This window comes from Odocoileus virginianus, chromosome 4 (genome assembly GCF_023699985.2).
Source record: "Odocoileus virginianus isolate 20LAN1187 ecotype Illinois chromosome 4, Ovbor_1.2, whole genome shotgun sequence".
Lineage (NCBI taxonomy): Eukaryota > Metazoa > Chordata > Mammalia > Artiodactyla > Cervidae > Odocoileus > Odocoileus virginianus.
In genome coordinates this window covers 87,014,149-87,035,208 of record NC_069677.1, presented here as the reverse complement: position 1 = coordinate 87,035,208, position 21,060 = coordinate 87,014,149, and the positions used below count along the sequence as shown (strand labels likewise).

Below are 21,060 nucleotides of genomic sequence, written 5' to 3'. Positions count from 1 at the left end.
GACATATTACACTGCATAAAGCAACATCAGAAAAACTAGTTTAAAAGGTAACAAAACAGTTAAAAACAAGCTTTAACAAAGCTACTCAACAGTATTACTTTATCAGATTATTTTCAGATGACCAGAAACTAGTTTGAAACATCTTTAGAACATATAAATTGTAAACAAAATCCAACTTAGAAATGTTCCTCATTGAGTTCACTTCAATTTTATCTTGCCACATTGCCACAATAATACTGGCTTTAAACAGCACCAAACTGCTAAGAAATTTATACACACATAAGAACATGTTTTTAAATGTTTCTCAAGCTGGTAGAAGATAAGTCCTTAATGTGGAAGTATGTAGGGACCCACTGGAAGACGAGAGACAGCACAGGCATGGCCACCCACTTCCAGAGAAGCTCCTTTACCAATTCATTACCCAGCTAGAGTTGACGTTAGGAGCAAATGACAACCAAGCCAAAGGGCTAAAACACCAGAAAAATGATTTCTGAAAGTGAAGAGTCAAGTTGGAAGATGAGTAATTCACAGTGCTATGTTTTTTATCCTACTTAATCCCGCCAAAAAGGCTTTCAGGTATCTTACAATGAAAAGATACAGATAAAAAAGAACACACATTAAAAAGAAACTTTAAAACCACATAAATATAGATACTATCAGATAAATTAGGCCAAATGCCTGTTAACTGAGCATTAAACACATCTCAGAGCTTCCTGATATCCTGGCAAAAGCAGAAACAGATATGTAAAAATTTAAGCAAAATTCTGTAACATTTTCATATTTTTACATTATCATTATTCCCTCCCTTTCCTCTGAGGTTTTGGAGAAGGGGTATTACAGAAATGACAACTCAGCGTGTATTAAATATAACTTTGAGAAAGAAGGGAAGCTATCCACAGTTATCTTTTTACAGTTCTTGTTTATATAGCATCTTTCTTTTACTTAATTATGATGCTTTTATCCATAAACCGCTAACTTACCAGTCTTCATAATAATCATCAATATGACAATCCTTGGGAATTAAAAGCAATTCTAGCATGTTTAAACACACTACAAAATAACTCGTTTCTTCACTCTATGGCAAGATAGACGCCATTGTAACAAATCAATAGTTCTTACCTCATTAATATGCTTGTAAGTTTTGATCAAGTCAACAGAAAGTTTTCTCAGGGGAGCAGTAGCTGGGTCACGGAAGGTTTGGGGCATCCGCCTCTGTAACATGACAACATCAGGCATCACCTTAAATAGACAGAGAAGACTACCACTTTAACTACACTGTGCTGGTGTGAACCCCCTCTTCTGCAGCCTGCGCACACGGGTTTAAAGCAAAGCAGACATCCACATTACAATAGGGAGCATTCTCCCTTGGTCATCTCTTTCAACCGGAATCCATTGAAGACAATCACTGGAACAAATAAATGAAATTAGCAGACAATATGCCCAGCTGTCAACCCTTCAATTTTGTTCCCCAAATTAAACGAGAGGATTACAGAAACACCCCTGGTCCAGGAGACAAGCAAGAGGATGGCCAAGAGAGCTTCTCCACCGTACAATCAGCCTAAGGGAAAATTTCCTCTGAATGGCTCCTCCAGCCTGACCTGGCTCACAAGAGGCAGACAGACCCCGTGCTCTGCGCAGTGCCTGCCGGGAGCACAGCTGAAATCTGCTCTCGTGTCTTCAGGCTGACCGAGGAGCCCCACCCTCTGCCTTAACACATCCAACTCCCCCTCCACACCCCCTCTGCCCACCCTGCACGGCACCTGCCACCACCTGACATCATGAAATGCGGGTACTGGGTTACTGGTTTTAGTTTTTCCTCCTTCTCCTTCCACTACTGGGAAAATGCCATATGGGGCAGATATATCTGTCCCGTGCTGTAATCCTGCTGCCTACAGCAGGAGTAGACATACTGTTTGAAACACAGTAGACCTTTAATAAATGTGTGTTGAATAAACAAGAGAATCCATAATACCAATATCCTTATCTACAATTACACTAGCAGCTGACCACATAAGTTCCAGAGAACACCTTAAAGCTAATGAAACTTTCTTTTTAAAAACTCATTTCAACCACACTCCAACCCAAAGCTAACCCACGGTCTCTTTCATCATCCAATATGCAGTCCGAGTTCAACTGCGAGCTTCCTGCTAGATAGGGGATGGAACAGGAAACACAAACATCCTCCAAACACAAACACAACACCCCCAGGAATACTGCAACCAGCACAGCAGCAGTCCCAGAGGGTGTGCTCACCTACTCTCTGCCTCGTCTCAAGCCTCAGCAGAGGTGTTCCCAGAGGGCCTTCCGCAGCCAACAGACCCTCCAAGGCAATTACAGACCTCAAGGTGCCCTCGGTCACCGCCGCCAGTCACCCTGGGCTGCTGTCCAGCTCTCGTAACAGACATACTAGCAAAACTACCGAGTCCTGGGACGGCCTCTTTCAAAGGCACCCTAGTCAGCCGGAGGGGTAGCCACGAGACATCACACAAAGGCCTCAGAGTGTGTCTGCAGTCTCGGGAAAACAAACCCACAATAAGCAAACAGAGAGAAGAGGGCTGTCAGGACAGAACAGGAAAAAACCCCATCCCTGCGGTATGAAGAGACGGTGTGATGGTAGTGCTTACCTAGCTATACTTCCTCTCTCTCTTTTTTCTTTCTATGAAAGAAGTGGAAATTTTGAGCCAAATTTGAGGATTACAACCTGGGAACAACAACTTGAGACAACAGAACTGTTCTGCCTCTGTAGCTTCTCTTAAACCATTATTAACATCAGTTTCCTCTGCATCTATACTCAAACCCTAAAAAGTTTTCTGCACTCAGTATGTGAGTGTGTGCTATGGGCTTACCATATCACAAAACACTGCTCTCCTCTTCTCCAACTAGCCAAACTGCCAACAAGGCCAAACCAATTAGCTAATTCTAAATACCTTAATATTATGTACTCTGGCCACAGAAGTTACTATTTCAGGGGCATCTGTAGGTATAAACCAGATGAATTCCACCCACAAAAAACTGGCCTTTAGATAAGATTGCATGTGCTTCAGATGGTGCGTTGTACAGAGGAGGCACTCAAAATAAATGGAAAAAACAAATTCATTTCTACAAACTAAACAACTCTTTCTTCGCTAGCTTTCATTGTAATTTCATGTTAAGTAACTCTATCTTCTGTTTTTCACTGTTGTGGTACAATAAGCACCAATCCAGAATTAGAAAATAACTTGCCCAAATACACATTCAGTTTACATCTATACTAAGACTCAAAGCATCTGATGCTTTATCCGCTTCCACCTTCTCACAGTCACAAGGTCAGGAGATGGTAACGTGGCCAGCACCCTTCCTCCTTTCCACTGCTGGGCAAAAGCCTGCGGTGTACAGAGGAGCCAGGAGCCCCAGCCTCCACGCCGCCCCAGCGTCCTCACTGAACAGGGAAGCTGTGAGCTCCCCGCCCGCGGCCACAGCTCTCTGGCTCTGGAGGCCCAAAGAAGCCTCATCCCAACACTCCTGTCTGTGTGAAGACACAGATCACACTCTCTCACAGACACACACAAAGCAGGAGTTCACACCTCCTGCGAGCTACGTTACAAGAGCTAAAACAACCTTCTTCCTTGAGAAAAGTCCACAGTGTTAAGTGCCAGGACTTCATTTAAAACTGATTTCTAGTTTAATAATACCTATTCCATCTATTTTCTTTACGTTTCCCTTGTATTTTCATACGTAGTGGAGAATGAGAAAAACTATGTCCTGCCTTTTTTACTATTCTGAGAGCTATTAATAAACCTGAATAACATATGTAAGACATATCCAGAATACAGTTTAAGAACCATGAAAGGTACTCTGAAAACTGTAACAGCCCAGAGAGAGACAGTATTCTGAACATCAATCATACTTGTCTACATTTACTTTTACTACATTTATCTTTTCATTGAAACTGTGGTTAAACTTATATGAAACAAACTCACACACGAAAGACTAATTACCAGAAACAAAACGTTAAGTTAGTTCCTTTCAACTCACTTGTACAATAAATCTTATTTAAAAAGCACCGATAGGATGATTAGTAAGAAACGTTGGATATCAAGTAACAAAATCAAAGAAACTTAGAGCCAGAAAATACTCTGGTGGGTCTAGTCTAAGGTCCTAATCTTACATTCAAGGAACCAAGAGAAGGTTCCAGGTGACCTGACTCAAGTCCCTCATCCAGCTCATGACAAGACTTGAAGTCCATGTCTGATGACCGGCAGACCATGCCATGTCAGTGCCTTTACACTTCAGTTACCAAATAAGCTTTTAATTTGACTGCCTTTTAGGTTCCCGGATTTCTGGAGTTTGGCAGAAGTATCTGGCTGAATATTATTACTTAAAAGATGGTCTTTTTCACATCATATGAATCTTCAAAAACATTTTACAACTTAAAATGGAAATGCTAAGTAACTTATCTCTTACTGGAAAATAACCCTCAAGATGTCGGTTTTGTCTAAAAATAGGTACTTTGCTAACTAAATTACCGACTACAATCATATAAACATAAACAATAACTTTAAAGGACTGGATGTTTCCCCTAGCCCTCCACAGACGCCAAGTGTTAGAACTGAAAGCGCACTGCATGTGAGAGGCAGCGAGCCTGGGCTGGGCCCAGGACTGCCTGAGTACAGTCCGGAGAAGGCGCCGATGAGCGTTCAGGCCCTTCAGCTGTCAAACAGACTGAAAACAGGACGCCTGCCTGATAGGCTGATTTTGAGCAAGCGGGAAAATGAATCCAAACGTACTTTGTTTCTTGAAAGTACAGTGCGAACACATGACTGCTATTACTACTTTTTGGGTGTCCAGAGAATATAGGTACACGCAACACTTTCCAATTTTGACCAACTGCTCCAAATTCTTAAACATACAACACCTCAATTTATTGTATAAAACAAATTCTTACGTCCTGCCATAATTTACCTTACTATTTAACTGTGACTGTTATTATTCATATGCAATATCATTTTATAAATGTAAAGTCAGTTCAACTATGATCAAATCTTACTATAATATATACAAGGGGGTCCTCAAATAGATGGTACTTAGATGGATCTATTCTAAGGTCCCAATCTTACACTCAAGCAACAGAGAGGCAGGTCCCAGGGACCTGACTCGAGTCCCACAGCCAGATCACGAGTCAGGACCTGAAGTCCATGTCTCATGACCAGCAGGCCACACCATATCAATGCACGGTAGCCAACAGCTCATTAAAACTATGTATTAATGAATTAGAAAAAAACACATGTCCTCCAAAAATCCAGTATTGGAAGTACTTTGAAATTTTCTAAGTTGTTCATATTAATAGACCTAAACACTGACAAACCAAATTCCTAAGAACATAGAAAAACAGTCATTTTCAACACGCAGCACACATACAGTCTCAGTAGGGAAAGAGACTTTACCAGAACTATAGCTAGTTTAAAAAAAAAATCTCCCCAAATCAAAAATCAACATAGTAGATGCAATTAGTTCAGGAAGATATTAAAAATACACACTTATACACACATGCATGTATGTATATACATCCAGAGATGTCAGCATTAATTCAATTTACACTATCTACCTTGTGTGAAATCACTGAATCTTTAAAATGAGAAGCATGGTTAATTTACATTTTTTCTTTTTAATTTTAATGAGTTTCATATTTAATTCTATAAAAGTGTACTAAAGTAATTTCTAACAGTGTGAAGTCAGTGCTTTAAGTTTGCTATAATGGAATCTGACTTGTTTTCCTATAACTTACATTTTTATACCTAACTGCTTTCCCATAAACAGCTTTAAAGTTTTTAAATTTTAACTAATATTCTTTATTAGAAATAACTCCCCCCTCCGCCTCACTGCAGAATGAGAAAATGTGAATTAAAGTAAAATACATAGGATAAAAGAAAAAATCCAACAAAATTTCAAATGCAAATTTCTTAACATCATCTTTTGTCAATCTGGAATCCCCCCGTCACATGAAAAACTGAAAAACATTAAGGCATTTTGCCTATTTACTATTTTACCATTTTGAGGAATAAATTACCATCCCAACAAATCATTAGGAATACATCGTGAACATACCTGGTTAGTTAGAGGTTGCTGAATCTGGTCAGAATAAGATAAGGCAGAAACCTGTTGGTCACTTATGTTTGGCTGGCGACGGTCACTGTACTGATGTGAATGGGGCATCTGTCCAGCCATCTGAAGGCCAGCAGCATGGAATGAAAATGACGGTGCAAGCCGAACAGATGAAGGTTTGCATGCTGAAGTCTCTCCTCCTGTGAGAAGATAAGAAGTGTGGTTTAAAGGATGCATTCATCTCCTGACGTTTCTATCTTCTGACCTATCTGATAACTCTTTAAATAAAAGCCCTTCAAACTGCAAACAAGGATTTGATACTCAACGTAACTGCTGTAACAATAAATGGTACAAAACATAACACAGGTTAAAAAGAGTATATATAAGGCTGTTTTAAGAGAAAACCTTAAGCAGATCTTTTTGTAAACTAGTGGAAATAACCTTTAATGCTTCCTTTTACATATTAGATCTTTATCAGTTAAGAACCATAAATTGCAAAAGTAATCTCTGAATTCCTACAAAGGGCCTGACCAATAAGCCAGCTCTTTAGAAATCAATTCAAAGGAGCACTGCTGAGAGTCTGCTCTGCACCTGCCAGGTGTACGGCCATCAATAACCAACACCCCCCCAAACCAGGTGAAAAACTTGTCCTAGTGGTGCTCACCACTGACACCGGTAATTAAAAGTTGAGTACACAACTCATGGAAACAACGTCACAGGCTGCTGTATTCCTCTGACCCTTCTGACACAGTCCTTAGAGAACCCAGACCAGGCAAGCCTGCCAGAAAAGTGCACAATCGAGAATCATCCCGCAGGCAGGCTGGGACCATGGTCGTGATTTTTCACGGCAGAAAAGAAAAATGAACATTTTGTTCCTACAAGTATTTGGCAGCTAACTAGTAATAGTTAATTTTTCTTTAGGAAAAGAGAGAGACGTTTCTTCTTATATTCAACCAAATCTGCAATCAGACACTAAAGCCAGGAGACTAACTGAAAAACCCTGGCCAGCCAACATTGCCCCAGCATGCCTGTGCTCGTCTTCCTGAGCAGATGAGCAAACTCTGAGCACACTGCACGCCACGCTGCTCAGCGCCGGGTACTTTTCCTAAAGCCGGCGTGTTCCGAAACACACAGTGGCGCTGGCCCCAAAGTAAAGAGCCCAGATTCCTGGCCGGGCTGCTGCAGTCGGAAACCTCAGCTTCACACTCACCAGCTGTGTGACCCTGCACACCTGATTTCCTGATAATGATATCTACCTCCACCAGTTGTGGTGAAGGTGAAAGTGCTTTAATACATGGAAAGTACTGGGCTGGCCCAAATAGTCTTTTAATTTTTAAGTACTGACTATATCCTATGTAAGTACTAAACATATCCTACGTTGAGTACTGAATATATCCTACACAGCAAACACCACTGTCTTCCACCCAGTCAACCAGCGTCAAAGCTCTGGGAGTCACAGTAGAGATCCCTTCCTCCTCATGCAAACGGCAGCCCGATCCTGCTGACTGTGCCTCCTATGAAAAGTCAAAGTGAAAAGTGTTACTCGCTCAGTCGTGTCTGACTCTTTTTGTGACCCCACAGGCTATAGCCCGCCAGGCTCTTCTGTCCATGGGATTTCCCAGGCACAAATACTGGAGCGGGTTGCCATTTCTTTCTCCAGGGCATGTTCCTGACCCAGGGATTGAGCCTGGGTCTCCCACACTGCAGGCGGATTCTTCACTGCCTGAGCCACGAGGCAGAAGTAGCTCCTATAGAACACTCACCTCTTCTTTCCATCCCCTTACTCGGCACCTCACTTAGATGACTGAAGTAGATTCTGAGTAGCTCTCTCTTTGCCCATGTGCAACCCTCTTATTTCTTCAATCAGATGGCTAGAGGGACCATTTCTACAGGGTAAACCTCAAATCCGCAACCCCTACTTAGCACCGCTTTTAGATCTTAGCTTCCATCTCCCTCCATTACAGCATACAGTTCTTAACTGACCCAAAGTGTATGATTAATAAATATCTGCTGAATAGTTAAGGATAATGTTCCTATGATGACAGGTGGAATAATTTCTCTAAACATGTCATTACTCATAATTAAAAAATAAATCCAATTATGCAGAGCAACTTTGTTCACTTAAAAAAACTTTTTTTCCTAAGGAAGTTACAGATGATGTGCACAAAAATCATTAGGGAAGAATGTTTATCTTGGTATCATTTGCAACAGTAAAAAACTGGAACCTAAATGTCAAATAATTGGAAGGGAGGTTAAATCTGCATGTTAAAAACATGAAACACTAGGAAGGAATATATTTATATGAATATGAAAAGAACTGAGGACCGTGGTCTAGAAAAAACTCTTATAAATAAATAGCAAACAGACTATAAGGCTCTAAATGACAATTTACCACTCTGGGTCCTAGTTTCCCCACCTACAGCAGCGGAATTATTTAATATACTAACCCTGTTCCTTTAGGTTTGGTACAAATTTAAACGCAATACCACAAGCAGATGTGCAAAATAGAACCTGGTAGGTAACAAGCATTAAAAAAAAAAAATACTAGCTTCTGTTTCTATCATCAATGTCATTATTACATATTGTATTTAAACTTATTTTTTATAACATATAGAAAAATCATCAGTATACAGCTTAATCAATCATCATTAGTTGGTTAACCAACCTTGTCCTGTGAGGACAGGAAAAATAAAAACTGCCTCATTCCGGAAATACCCAATACCACCATGTGATCCCTCCCAATCAGCATCTAATGACCTCGTCCCCTAAAGTCACCACCACCGTGACCTCCAAAAACAGACTCATTTTCATTTTATATACATGAATTTGCTTAATATTAGGTTTATAAACTGTATACACTTAAAAACTTGTTTGTTATCATTACTTTACCCTACTTTTGATTAACACTGAATGGCTTCCAGTTTCTAGGTGACTCAATAGGTAAAGAATCCACCTGCAATGCAGAAGACACAGGAGACACAGATTTGATCCCCAGGTCAGGAAGACCCTCTAGAGGAGGGCACAAGCGAGCCGCTCCAGTATTCTTGCCTGGAGAATCCCCATGGACAGAGGAGCCTGGCAGGCTATAGTCCATGGGGTCTCAGAGCTGGGCACAACTGCTTGATGCAACTTAGCACGCATGTTTCCACTTCAGAGCTATTATGAACACTGCTACTAGGAAGTGACTGCTTTTTGGTATATAAAGATGTTGTCCTGTTGGCTTTTTCTTCAGTTTTTGTTTAATCAATGTTTTTTCCCTAGCAGTTAATGAAAATTCCCTCTGCCCTACTCCTTCACTAACACTTGGAATCATCAGTATTTCTAATTTCAGCCGTGAAAATAAGTGTGTATTCCACTGTGATCTTAATGTGCATTTTCCTCCTGCCTATGAGCATCTTTTCATTTATTAATCACTTGGATATCCACTTACGTGCAAAGCCCATTCAGATTGCTTTTTGATTTTTCTATCGAGAGTCATTTTCTTACAGATTTCTAAAATTTTTAAAAGTTACATTTTTAACACAGTTTGGCTATAAGTCCCTTATCGGCTAGCTATAGGTGGTTTATACTGTCTCTCTCTTAATGGAATTTCTTGATGAACACCATCTCTTATTATTAGCAACTTTTGGTTTAAAATTAGTATGTCTGGGGTCTAAGTAATCTTTCCTTATACCAAAGTCATGAAGAAATTCCATGTTATCTTCAAGAAGTCGAGTTTTACCCCTCAAATCTAGAGATGTGCAATGCTCTTGGATCTGATTTCTATGAGTTTGCAATAAGCAATCAACTTGCATTCCCTCCCCAATGGATATCCAATTAACCCAGAACCAATGATTAAAAACAAACTTTCCCAATGCCCTGTAATGTCAACTTTTCTTAAATCACATACTCATACATGTTTGATGTGTTTTGGATTCTTTGTTTTGTTCTGCTGGATAAAGACTTACCTAGAATTCTTACATCCAATGTGTAAGAACCAGAGATTGCCTAAATCATGGTAGCTTCAGAAGTTTTAATATCTAGCAGAGAATTCTGTTCTTCTTTAAGAATGTTTAGGCTATTCTTAGCCCTTTGTGTGTCTATGTTTTCAAGTTAGTTAATCAAATTCACCAAAACAAACTCATGCTGGTGTTTTGGTTGACACTGCATCGTAGAAGAGCGCTCTGTACAGTAGTCACAGTCCCTTCACCTAAGACTGGTTAAGAAGGTCTTTTCTTTCTTCTCTGTGATCAGTCTAATCAAAGGTTCACTAATTCTGTTAAGTATGTTCTTTTACATGTATTTTCTAATTTGCACACATCTTGTTCTATCAGTTAGCAAGAGTATTAAAAATCTCCCATTTAGATTATGTATTGGATCACATAAATTTAAAGTCGTTACACCTTCCTGAAGAATAAGGCCTTTTAACATTATAAGCTGCCCCTCTCTGCTTCCAGCAATGCTTTCCACCTTGTCTGATATGACAATAGTATGACACAACAAGCCTTCTCTTCATCTGTGCGCGCTGTCTTTTGTCCATCTTTTTACTTTCAACCCATTTCCTTACATTTTAGGCATGTTTCCTGTCAACAGGCTTCCCTGGTGGCTTGGCCTGCAACGTGGAAGATCCCTGAGCTGGGAAGATTCCCTGGAGAAGGGAAAGGCTACTCACCCCAGTATTCTGGCCTGGAGAATTCCATGGACTGTACAGCCCATGGGGTCACAAAGAGTCAACACACCTGAGTGACTTTCACTCTTCTTGTCAACAGTGTGCAGTTAAGATCTGATTCATGTATGAACACCAATAATTTATTCATTCCAACAATTTATGTCTCTGTCTCACTCTCTGCTGGATTACGCTATGCGCCTTCCTTGCGTGAAGGTTTTTTTAGCTATCTCCTAACACTGGGTACCCCCAGGTGGTACTAGTGGTAACAACGTGCCCGCCAATGCAGGAGACTTATAGAGACCAGGGTTTGATCCCTGGGTTGGGAAGATCCCCTGCAGAAGGAAATGGCAACCCACTCCAGTATACTTGCCTGGAGAACCCTCCGGACAGAGGAATCTGGTGTGCTACAATCCATGGGGTCGCAAAAGGTGAGACCTGACAGTCTGGATTATATATCCGTGACCCATCAAAATCTGATTACTCCTTTACTTCCACAAACTATTGTTGACTTGTGTATGCACACACACACACTCACAAGACAGCAACTGATCGCCCAGCGGGAGTAAAATGACACTCAAGCATTTTGAGGGTCAGATCGGTAATTTTTTGATATCCAGAAAGCCATGAGAGAAATAACGAAGAAATGGATAGTTGCTGCTTGATTATCACTGTTACCCTCCTACATAACTATCATCCTACAACACTTGTTTCACTTTCTTAATCTAGATCCAATGAATTACATGCATTAAATTAAACAAGCATTTATGAGGGTTAACTGAGGCACTGTTCTGTGGAGTGACAACACCACTCATGATCTACGACAGCACACCTCTAACTTTAATGTGGTTACAAATCGCCTTTGAGTCTTGTCTTATTAAAGCTGCAGATTCGGATTCAGGAGACTAGAGTAGGGCTGCAGAGTCCACATCTCTAATGAGCCACCAGATGCTGCTTTGAATAGCAACTGAAAACAGTTAACTGCTCACCTTAACAAAAGAATGCTATTCTCCAACTCATGCAAGTAGCAGATAACCCCAAAATAGGCAATATTCAGGCCATACAATACACCATAAGGCTTTCCCCCCCAACAGATTTTGGGGTTTGTGGGTCTTTAAAAAAAAAAAAGACTAACATATTCCTGTCCATAAGAATGGTATGGAAGGTGACAAAGAATCTGCTGTTCCTTTAAAAACTTGCTGTAGTAATCTAAACGTGGATCAACAAGAAATAACTATGTTTCTTATTTGTGGGATTTTTCAAAAAGCTATTTACTATACTATCTATTTACTATGAAACCTATTATAACTACCTGGTAACATTACTAGTTATTTAGTGAAGTAAAAGAAAACTTAAGCTTCCAGCACTAAGGCCTCATAGCTTAGGTATATCTGCCACATGCTCACTGTCTCCTTTCTTAGCTCAAGTACCTAACCCTTGGACTGCAAGGAGATCCAACCAGTCCATCCTAAAGAAGATCAGTCCTGGGTGTTCACTGGAAGAACTGATGTTAAAGCTGAAACTCCAATACTTTGGCCACCTGATGCGAAGAGCTGACTCATTGGAAAAGACCCTGATGCTGGGAAAGATTGCGGGCAGGAGGAAAAGAGGACGACAGAGGATGAGATGGTTGGATGGCATCACCGACTCAATGGACATGAGTTTGGGTGGACTCCAGGAGTTGGCGATGGACAGGGAGGCCTGGCGTACTACGGTTCATGGGGTCGCAAAGAGTCGGACACAACTGAGTGACTGAACTGAACCAGAAAGAGACTCATTTAGTTTCCTCTCACAATGTCAGGAAATGTTTAAGGTGTTCACTTAATCATTCCCCTCCTATAATAAGACCCAAGAAGATGAGCTGATGTGGGAATTTCTTGTCAACCTGATTTTATAACCAAGCTAATCATCACGGTTCTTATTCTTTCTAGCAAATCATTACGGTTCTTATTCTTTCTAAACTTTCCATCTTCCCTTTTAATTCAAATGTTAATGAGAAAGAAGACTCCGTTTATCCTATAACAGAGATGACAACAATAAAGTGTAGGTTAAACTATATGAAACTGCTGACACTAGAGCTCATTTGGCCTACAAAACAGCATTTGATATGATATGGTTTAACTTGTATCTGACATATTATATGTAACCCTTATTCAACTAAATTAAAAATTAGTTATAATATTTTAGCCTGAGAACGTTATCATATGTTGCAATAGAGATCTTTTAATTTAATAAAAAATTTATGAAACAATTCAAAAGTATCTTCAAAACCATTACATGGGACTTCAATTCCAAAATGATGTTTTAAATTGCTGCCAAATAATATAAAAGGCAAGTTGGAGTGAAGTACGCACTGAAAGTCCTATCTTCATTTTTTAATATCGTTCTGGATCATTTTTACCATGAGCATATCTTTGTAACTTTTTAAAAGTTCATAGAAACGCTGTTGGTAAATGAATGTGAACGTTCATGCTCAGTCGTGTCCAACTCTTTGAGACCCCATGGGCTGTAGCCCACCAGGCTCCTCTGTCTGTGGGATTCTCAGGCAAGAAAACTGGAGTCGGCTGTCATTTCTTCCTCTAGGGACTTTTTACAAATTCATAAAAATGTTGTTAATAGTTTACTAAAAAATAAAGGAGCTTCCTCACTATGATCTAACAAGAAACTGTAATAACTAGAGTCCTAGTAGAGATTAGTATTGATTCTAGAGAAATATTTCATGAACAGATCTCAGAGACTGGGAGAGGGCAAGACAGAGACAGAGGTAGACATGGAGGAAAGACCAAATAAAAAAGCCTGGGAGAAAACCCTAAGTGGAAATAACAACCAGTTATCTCTGATACAAGACCCACATGTAGCACCACTTGCAGCTAACCTGAAGTTTTTTTTATTAATATACTGATAGGGGGACATTCTTGTGATAGTACTAATCCACATTAGATTTCAAAGAGATGGAACAATATAAAAGAACAAAAATAAATGAAAATAATTCAAGTTAATTAAAACTAAGACATTCAAATGCAGACATTTTCATGAGGCCAAGTCTCTTGAGACAGAATTCCTTTAGAAATGAGGGAAGGGCAACCACCCTTAAGCGGGAATAAACAGCCTCCAAAGTCCCTAGCAATGACATACTCACAACAAAAGAGAAGAATGGGACTCTGAATGATGGCTGAAAAGAAAGGTATACAATTAAGAGGGTAACTGAATGGAAGCCCACAAGTAAGATACCACCAGTACCAAGAACAGTGCCTGAGACATGGCCTGAGTTCAATAAAGACTTGTTCAGTTAAAGAAAGAACCGAATGCATCAGGAATATTTAGAATGTGAAGAAATGGTTCGAAAAGGGAGGGAGAAAACTGAAGGGGGTAAGAATGAAAGAAGCATTTTTAAAATGGGGGGCTCATGAGCCTGAAGTAAAGAACAGTCTGATTGGAGCACAGGCTATAGTCAATTTCTGACCATTTCCCTTACTCACTTTTACATCCCAAGCACATACCAAAGTGCCTGCCTCCACGGTAGATGTTAAATAAATATGTATTAAGGGAAATGGCAACCCACTCCAGTACTCTTGCCTGGAAAATCCCATGGATGGAGGAGCCTGGTAGGCTGCAGTCCATGGAGTCGCTACGAGTTGGACACGACTGAGCGACTTCACTTCTTCAAGGTGAAACTATGTTATGATTCTGTAAAGTATCTCATTTTAAGAACAAATGAACGGATTTATTATCCTCTAGTTAGTAGGCAAAATATATCACCACAGAATGCATGCATATGTGTACACACACACACAAAATAAACTACTAGCCAAAACAGCATACTCAGTTGTCTGCAAATAAGATGAAATTGCCTGGGTTTATTAGTCTGAGACATTAAGTAAATCTGTGTATTAAACTGTTAAGAATAACAATTGCATAAGAATAAAAGCATTTCTTTTTAAAGCCCGTAATACCAGACTTTCACTTCTGACCATTTGAGATAGAGTACCTGATACTGAACTACCTTGCTCACAGCAAACCATTAATGAAACTGGTCAAACACATGAAGCGGCTAGCCTTCAGAGCCTGGACGCCAGGCTGCACAGCGCTGAGACCGCGGAGGAAGGGGAGCCAAGCCTGGGGAGCGGCACGGCCACCCTGGCTCTCTATCTGGAGACCACTCCCAGAGTGCAGTATGGGGCCGGGGCGCCCAGAGCGCAGGATCCTGCTCAGCCGAGGAGACGCACGTGAGAGCTCAAGGCTACGAGCTCAAGACACGGCGCGCGGCATCTGTCAGGCAGGCAGGAGAAGGAAGGGAGCCGCGCAGAGAAGGAGCCCCACGAAGCGACGCATAGGCTCTGCGGCCACATACTGACTGCACAGCCGTCAGGGGAAGGTCCGTGAGGCCGCGCAGGAGCAGAGGCCGACGGCGAGCAGACGACCCCCAAAAAACACTGCACGGAGACCCCATAACGCCTCAACTTCAGGGGGAAAGCTGTACCAGCCCTATGAAAAGGCAGCACAGACTGAAACACACCTCCAAGGATGGAGATGACAGACAAGCGAACTGGCTACCAGACAAAACTCGGCCTTTCTTAAAACCCAGAGGCTCAGCAGCCCAGCAGCCTCAAAAACACCTACATCAACCAAAACCACTCGGCGCACAGAGAGGCCGAGAAATGTGGTCTGCATTCAAGAAGGAAAGAAATTCATCAACGGACCCAGAAATAATAGAAATAATGAAATTAGCAGACCAAAAAAATCAGGAATCTTTTAAAATGTAAGGGAAATCAGGGACAAAAGACGAGAACAACAAATCTTAACAGGTAAGTAGAAACTATAAAAAGAAACAAAAAAATTTCTAGAAATGAAAAATGAGTGAAGTGAAAAATTCACTGAATGGATCTAATAGCAAATAGCAATTAAACACTGCTGAAGGGGGGAAAAAAATCAGCGAATTTAAAAAAGAGGAGTATAAATTAACCAAACTAAAAATAAGTACAAAATATAATGGAAAAAATATAAACAAAGCATCCAAAACCTATAGAAGTCAATCGAGCTAGCAATCCTGTTTGGAGGAGGTATCAAAGGGAAGGATAAAGAAAATGGAAAAGAAAAATGTATGAACACGTAAAAGTCAAAAGTCCTCCAAATTCAATTAAAAGAATCAACCCACAGACCCAAACTCAATGAACCCCAAGCAGTATAAACACACACACACACCATTAAGGCATTAAAGCAAATTTCTGAAAACCAACAGAAAGAAAAAAATTTAAGCAGCCAGAGTGGGGGGAATACCCATTTACACACAAGAAAACCACTGACTTCTCATCAGAAACCACGAACACCAGAAAAGAGTAAAGCAACATCTTTAAAATAATAAAGAAAAAAGACCTTTAACCTGCAATTCTATACCCAATGAAAACTTCCTTCAAAAATGAAGACAAAACACTTTTTCAGACTGTCAACAATGTAACGTGCACTCAAAAAGTGTTCACAGAAAGAAAATGATTCCAGAAAAAAACTGTGATCTACACAATGGAATTAAGACCAGAAGTGGAAAATATGTAGATAAAATAGTGAAGAGGTTTCCCTTCTAAATGTTTTTAAGAGATAATTTAAATTTCTTAAATCTTTAAAAAAACTTTTGTTTAAAGCAAAAATAACAATGTAAAGTATGTAACATTTATAAAAGCAAAGCATGACAACCATAAGACCAAGGACAGAAGAGATGAACTGGAAGTATAAGACACTCGAACTTAAGGATGCATGCCGTACGCCCTCAAGAAACCACTGAGAAAGATGGATGGATGAACAGAGAGACAGAAGATTATCCTAAACTAGATCACAGAAAATCTTACTTAGCCCTTGAGTAAATGACCCTTAAACCCTTTCAATTACAAAAGGCAAACCAAATTTTTATAGCTGAAAAGGTCAAGAACATCTTCTCAATAATAGCATCTGGAACACAAAAAGGATTAAAATACTCACTCAAGATATAGCTGCTGAACTCTAGAATTATTATAATGTACACAGAATAACATGTAACATGGGTAAATTTATGTTTTTTCCAATATTCTAAAATTATAAGTTTTTAAATAATCAAAATAAAGCAGGTAACACAACCTGGTTATTTTATGGGTTATCAGCAGTTATAAAAACTCCAAGTGGAAAAAGAAATCTCTTTTTTCTTATAGTATTCACTAAATAAAAATGTTTACTCAGTAATAAGCCCATTTAAACTAAAACTTTCTCCCTTCGGTAGGAAACAAAGTGTCAAGCAGCCTCTGTGCCTTAAAGTCTAGAAACAGGGGGTGGGGCTGAAACAAAAGAAAGGTAAACAAACGTACACAATGTCTCCAGAGAAATTTTAGAAGTGAGAGTAAACCCTTCAAGAAATCAATCCCAACCACCTGAAGAAAGGAAAGATCAGTGATTCTCTAGCTTAGCCTGGTAGCTACTGGTGACTGATGCCGGATTAGAAGCCAGCCTCCGTCTAGCACAACAACGTTCCTGAAATGCACACTCACCTGCCCCCTCCAGCTGCTCCCCGGAAGCCCTAGGACCCAGACCCTGTCAGCGCGCAGCAGACACACCGCCTAACTGCGGCCTGACTGCTCAGCCTGCAGGACAGACAGGGCACAGACATCCCCAGCTTTACAAAACATGAAGCTGCCACCAGGAGATTCAGAGGTGCCAAGACAAAAATAAAAGATTCTTATGCTACAATAAATTAAACATCCAAGCTACTGAATTTTAGGTATAATTAACTGGCAACTGATTGTAAATGACTGCAAGAAAATTATTTAAAAACTGAAAACTAAAACTTTACTAGCAAAGTTACATGCTAAAGAAAGCAACAATCTAAACAATGGCCCCTTGTACAAAATGCTCACAAACAAGTTAAGGTTGAGGTAAATAGAGTTTAAAAAAAAAAAAAATGGTTTATCTTCACAATGGTAGATAAATGATTCTTGTTGGCTTATAACTTTCAAATCTATACAGCCTCTAACCTGTCCACCCCACCCTACTTCAGTCCTCTGGGGAAACTGAAAGCAAGCTGGTTTCTGGTAGTTTAATTTTAGATGTTGTTTCACCAGACAGCCCTGCAGAGGGGCAGAACAGGACGCCTTGTGAACGAGCAGAACCCAGATCTCTGCACAGGGAACAGCAATGAGACAACAGCTGCCCCAGTAGCCTTTCCCAACCATATCTGTGTCTCAACACAAAAACAGCGTCACACATAAATATATGACCTCATTTACATAAATCTCCTTCTAGCCATAGTATGAGCAGAACATGATTTATTCAACAGGTAACTCGTCAGGCTGAATGAGACAAAGCTCCTAAAAAAAAAAAAAGAAAAAGAAAAGAAAAGAAACACTCTACTATCACTGTGAGAATATATTTCCAGAGTCAAGAAGATCTACCCCGGATAGTGTTGGCTGCTCCAGCAGACATCTGCATTCATACTACCAAAAGTGAGCAAAGAGCATGTCCTGCCTGGAACATTTGTACGAATGTGGAACACTTGTGGGGCTGAAGGATTTACACACCCACTGAAGTCATTGGCCTTCAGTAAAATTAACTTTCACAAATAAATAAAAATAACTAAAGTTTTACAAAAATGATGTAAGTCATCCAAACTGACAAACTCTACAAGTTGTGATCAAGAAACACTTCTTTCAAGCAAGCAAGAAACAATCATTCGATTAGACAGTAAGTCAGATTTGAGAATCCAGTGTGCCCTCCGACGAGAAGGGACGACAGCGATCAAGGCTGGACAGCTGTCCTCATGTGAGTACCCATCAGGTGACATATCCTTATTTACGGTTTAGCAAATACGATCACCTGAGACAGGGTGAGCGGCAGCTGACAACACAGGGACAGTTAAATTCAGCCTAGCTAGCAGTAACGTGACCTGTGCACTCAATGAAGACCACACCTCATTTCCAGTCAGGAGATGGGGTTTTCGTTCACCCCTTCTCAGGTCAGAGTTGTCCGTGGGACAGTTCAAGAGCACTGAAACCGTCTAGATGGAATGGCCCATCTCAAGTTGCTCATAACACCTCTGTGAAGCCCCATGGTCTCGGGCTCTGCTTTCCAGATCTCCGATACCTCCATCACAGGCGAATGTAACATATTCATTTATGAAACAGGGAAAATGAAGATGTACCTGGAAAGCCCAGCTTGCTACACAGAAATACACTGAACTAGGATTGAAAATTTCCTCTCGCTTGCCTTAATACCCGCACACATGCAGTATGGTAACAAACAAGTCAGGTTCCTCATACATGAAATGAGATGGTTCATCGTCTTGTCCAGTCACGTAAATGCAAAGCATTCCTTCCCTTGTAAAATGCCATGGATTTGAAATGTTACAAAGATCACAGACAGAGGAAAGAAAAGGTTGTGCTCAAAAGTCTTCTGTTTAGAGCTTAAATGACACATTTTAATAAATGGTGGTTAGATACAAAGTAAAATACTATTTTTAAAAAACTTTAACTCTTTTATACACACACACACACACACACGATATATGACTATGCTCACACAAATAAAACCTGAATTACCCAAAGATGCTCCCCCACCCCGTTTCAGCCCTTTTCTTGAGATCTCTTGACCACAACTTGGCCAGGGCCCATACACACTACAGTTGCCTTCTAGAAACTTGGATATACAAAAGAGAAACGATATATTACAACCCATTTAAAAGCTGAAATATCATGAAGCTGTTAAAAAGCTGAACACTGCCGCTCAGCGGCCCTGCCCTCCAGGAAGAAGAACCAGACACAGAACAAGGCCCGAGGAACGCGACACTGGCGGAGACGTCACCTACCCCCGGCTGCCATCACCTCCAGCTGCGCCATGACCATGCTGCTTAGCAAGAGCCTGGAGAGGCCACTGAGCTGCAGGCCCGCTAAGCCTCTCTGGGAGGAGAGCCGCCCAAACCTCCGCTGATCTCTGCCTCTGCCTTCTCCCAGAGCAGGCACAGCGATAGCAGCTGAGAGGAAAAAAACACCGCACACACACACTGTTTAAAACTTCTTCCCTCTCCGAGGCTAGGCAGAAAAGGGGAGAACCATACATACTCCTCTCCTCACTCTTTTTTAGGTCTAGCTAGACAGCTGTTAAACATACAAGATATTTTTAAATCGAGCTAAGTACTTGGTTGGGTACCTATATTGAATTGCAGCATAATACTTAAAATTATCCAGTGAGGCAATCATTTGGCTTTGTGATTCCAATTAAAACACTGTATATTTACGGGGATTTTCCATTACCAAATGCCCGAAAGGCAAGATATTCATCTGACCAAAGACACTGTCAAAAGTTAAGCACTGAGCAACTTGTTAACAGAGGTTATAAAATATAATCAAATGTAAAAAAGTAACCCTTCATTAAAAGTATCTTTATGCAGTAAATAAATACATCATTTTAGAGCTCATCAATAGTTTTCCCTCTTCCATATCCACTGTGCAGAAAAGTGTTTAAAATTTGCATCTGAGTTCCATGTCAAATAAAAACAGTCTGGAAAATGTTACTGTCCAAAGTGTTATATGATATGTTTAAATATATAAAGCTGTCTAATGATGTAAATAATAAAACTAAAATCTCCCCCACCCCCCAGAAAAAGTCAGGCAAAAAATACAATTCTCACAAACCAACAATAAGCACATGGGAAACTTCAAACTCACTGGACGTCAAGAAGTCAACAAACAACAATGAGATTTCATGATCTACCTCTCAAACAGGTACATTTTTCCAAGCCCAACATGATACCCTAGCAGTAACAGTACAATCAAGCAGGTTTCTATGACCCTTCACCAGAATGCTGTCAGCAGTTTCTCACAACTAAAGAAAAAGCAAAAAGCAGTAGCTACATTCACCCAACTCCTCTTCCAATGCCATCTTGCCGCACTATGCCTCAGACCCACGCGAGCTCCACGAGTTGGGTGGCTTCATTGCAGCATCTGTCACTCTTCGCACAGAAAGAACCTGAAGCCCAGCAGCTCGCGGGGCCTTAAGTGTGGGCCCTGCTCGCGGCTGGTCGGTGGGAACAACCCGGGATCGGCAGGGTCCTCTCTCCTGACCGCAATCCAGGCCTTGGAGACTGAGGGGCAGGCAAGCACTCGAGAGGCACGAGAGACCCTGCCTGCAAGACCAGCCTGCCAGGAAACAGCACCCGCCTGCACCCATCCCCTGGCCCGAGTCCACGTCAAGAGACAAACAAGTGGCTATGGCCGGAAGGGAGGGCAGTTTAAAAGGAATCTAGGAGAAACCGACAAATGTATCGTCAAACTTTACAAACCCCTTTTAAAAAAGTCAGTTCCCCACAGGTTTTGTGAGGCGCT

The 21,060-nt window shown here is 40.7% G+C and overlaps 1 protein-coding gene across 3 annotated transcripts in view; it reads right to left on the bottom strand.

Moving 5' to 3' along the window:
- The window catches only part of DYRK1A (dual specificity tyrosine phosphorylation regulated kinase 1A), a 141,696-nt gene that overhangs the window by 37,656 nt on the left and 82,980 nt on the right, over window positions 1-21,060 (bottom strand). For 2 of the 3 annotated variants that reach the window (XM_070466982.1, XM_070466980.1), the window contains 2 exons: window positions 6,085-6,281; window positions 1,120-1,239 (listed from right to left, as the gene is read on the bottom strand). In XM_070466982.1, the coding sequence (XP_070323083.1) occupies window positions 1,120-1,239; window positions 6,085-6,204 (240 nt within the window). In that variant the 5' untranslated portion in view covers window positions 6,205-6,281. Of the gene's footprint in view, window positions 1-1,119; window positions 1,240-6,084; window positions 6,282-21,060 lie in introns of those variants that run through there. The other variant, XM_070466981.1, reaches the window with a different exon arrangement.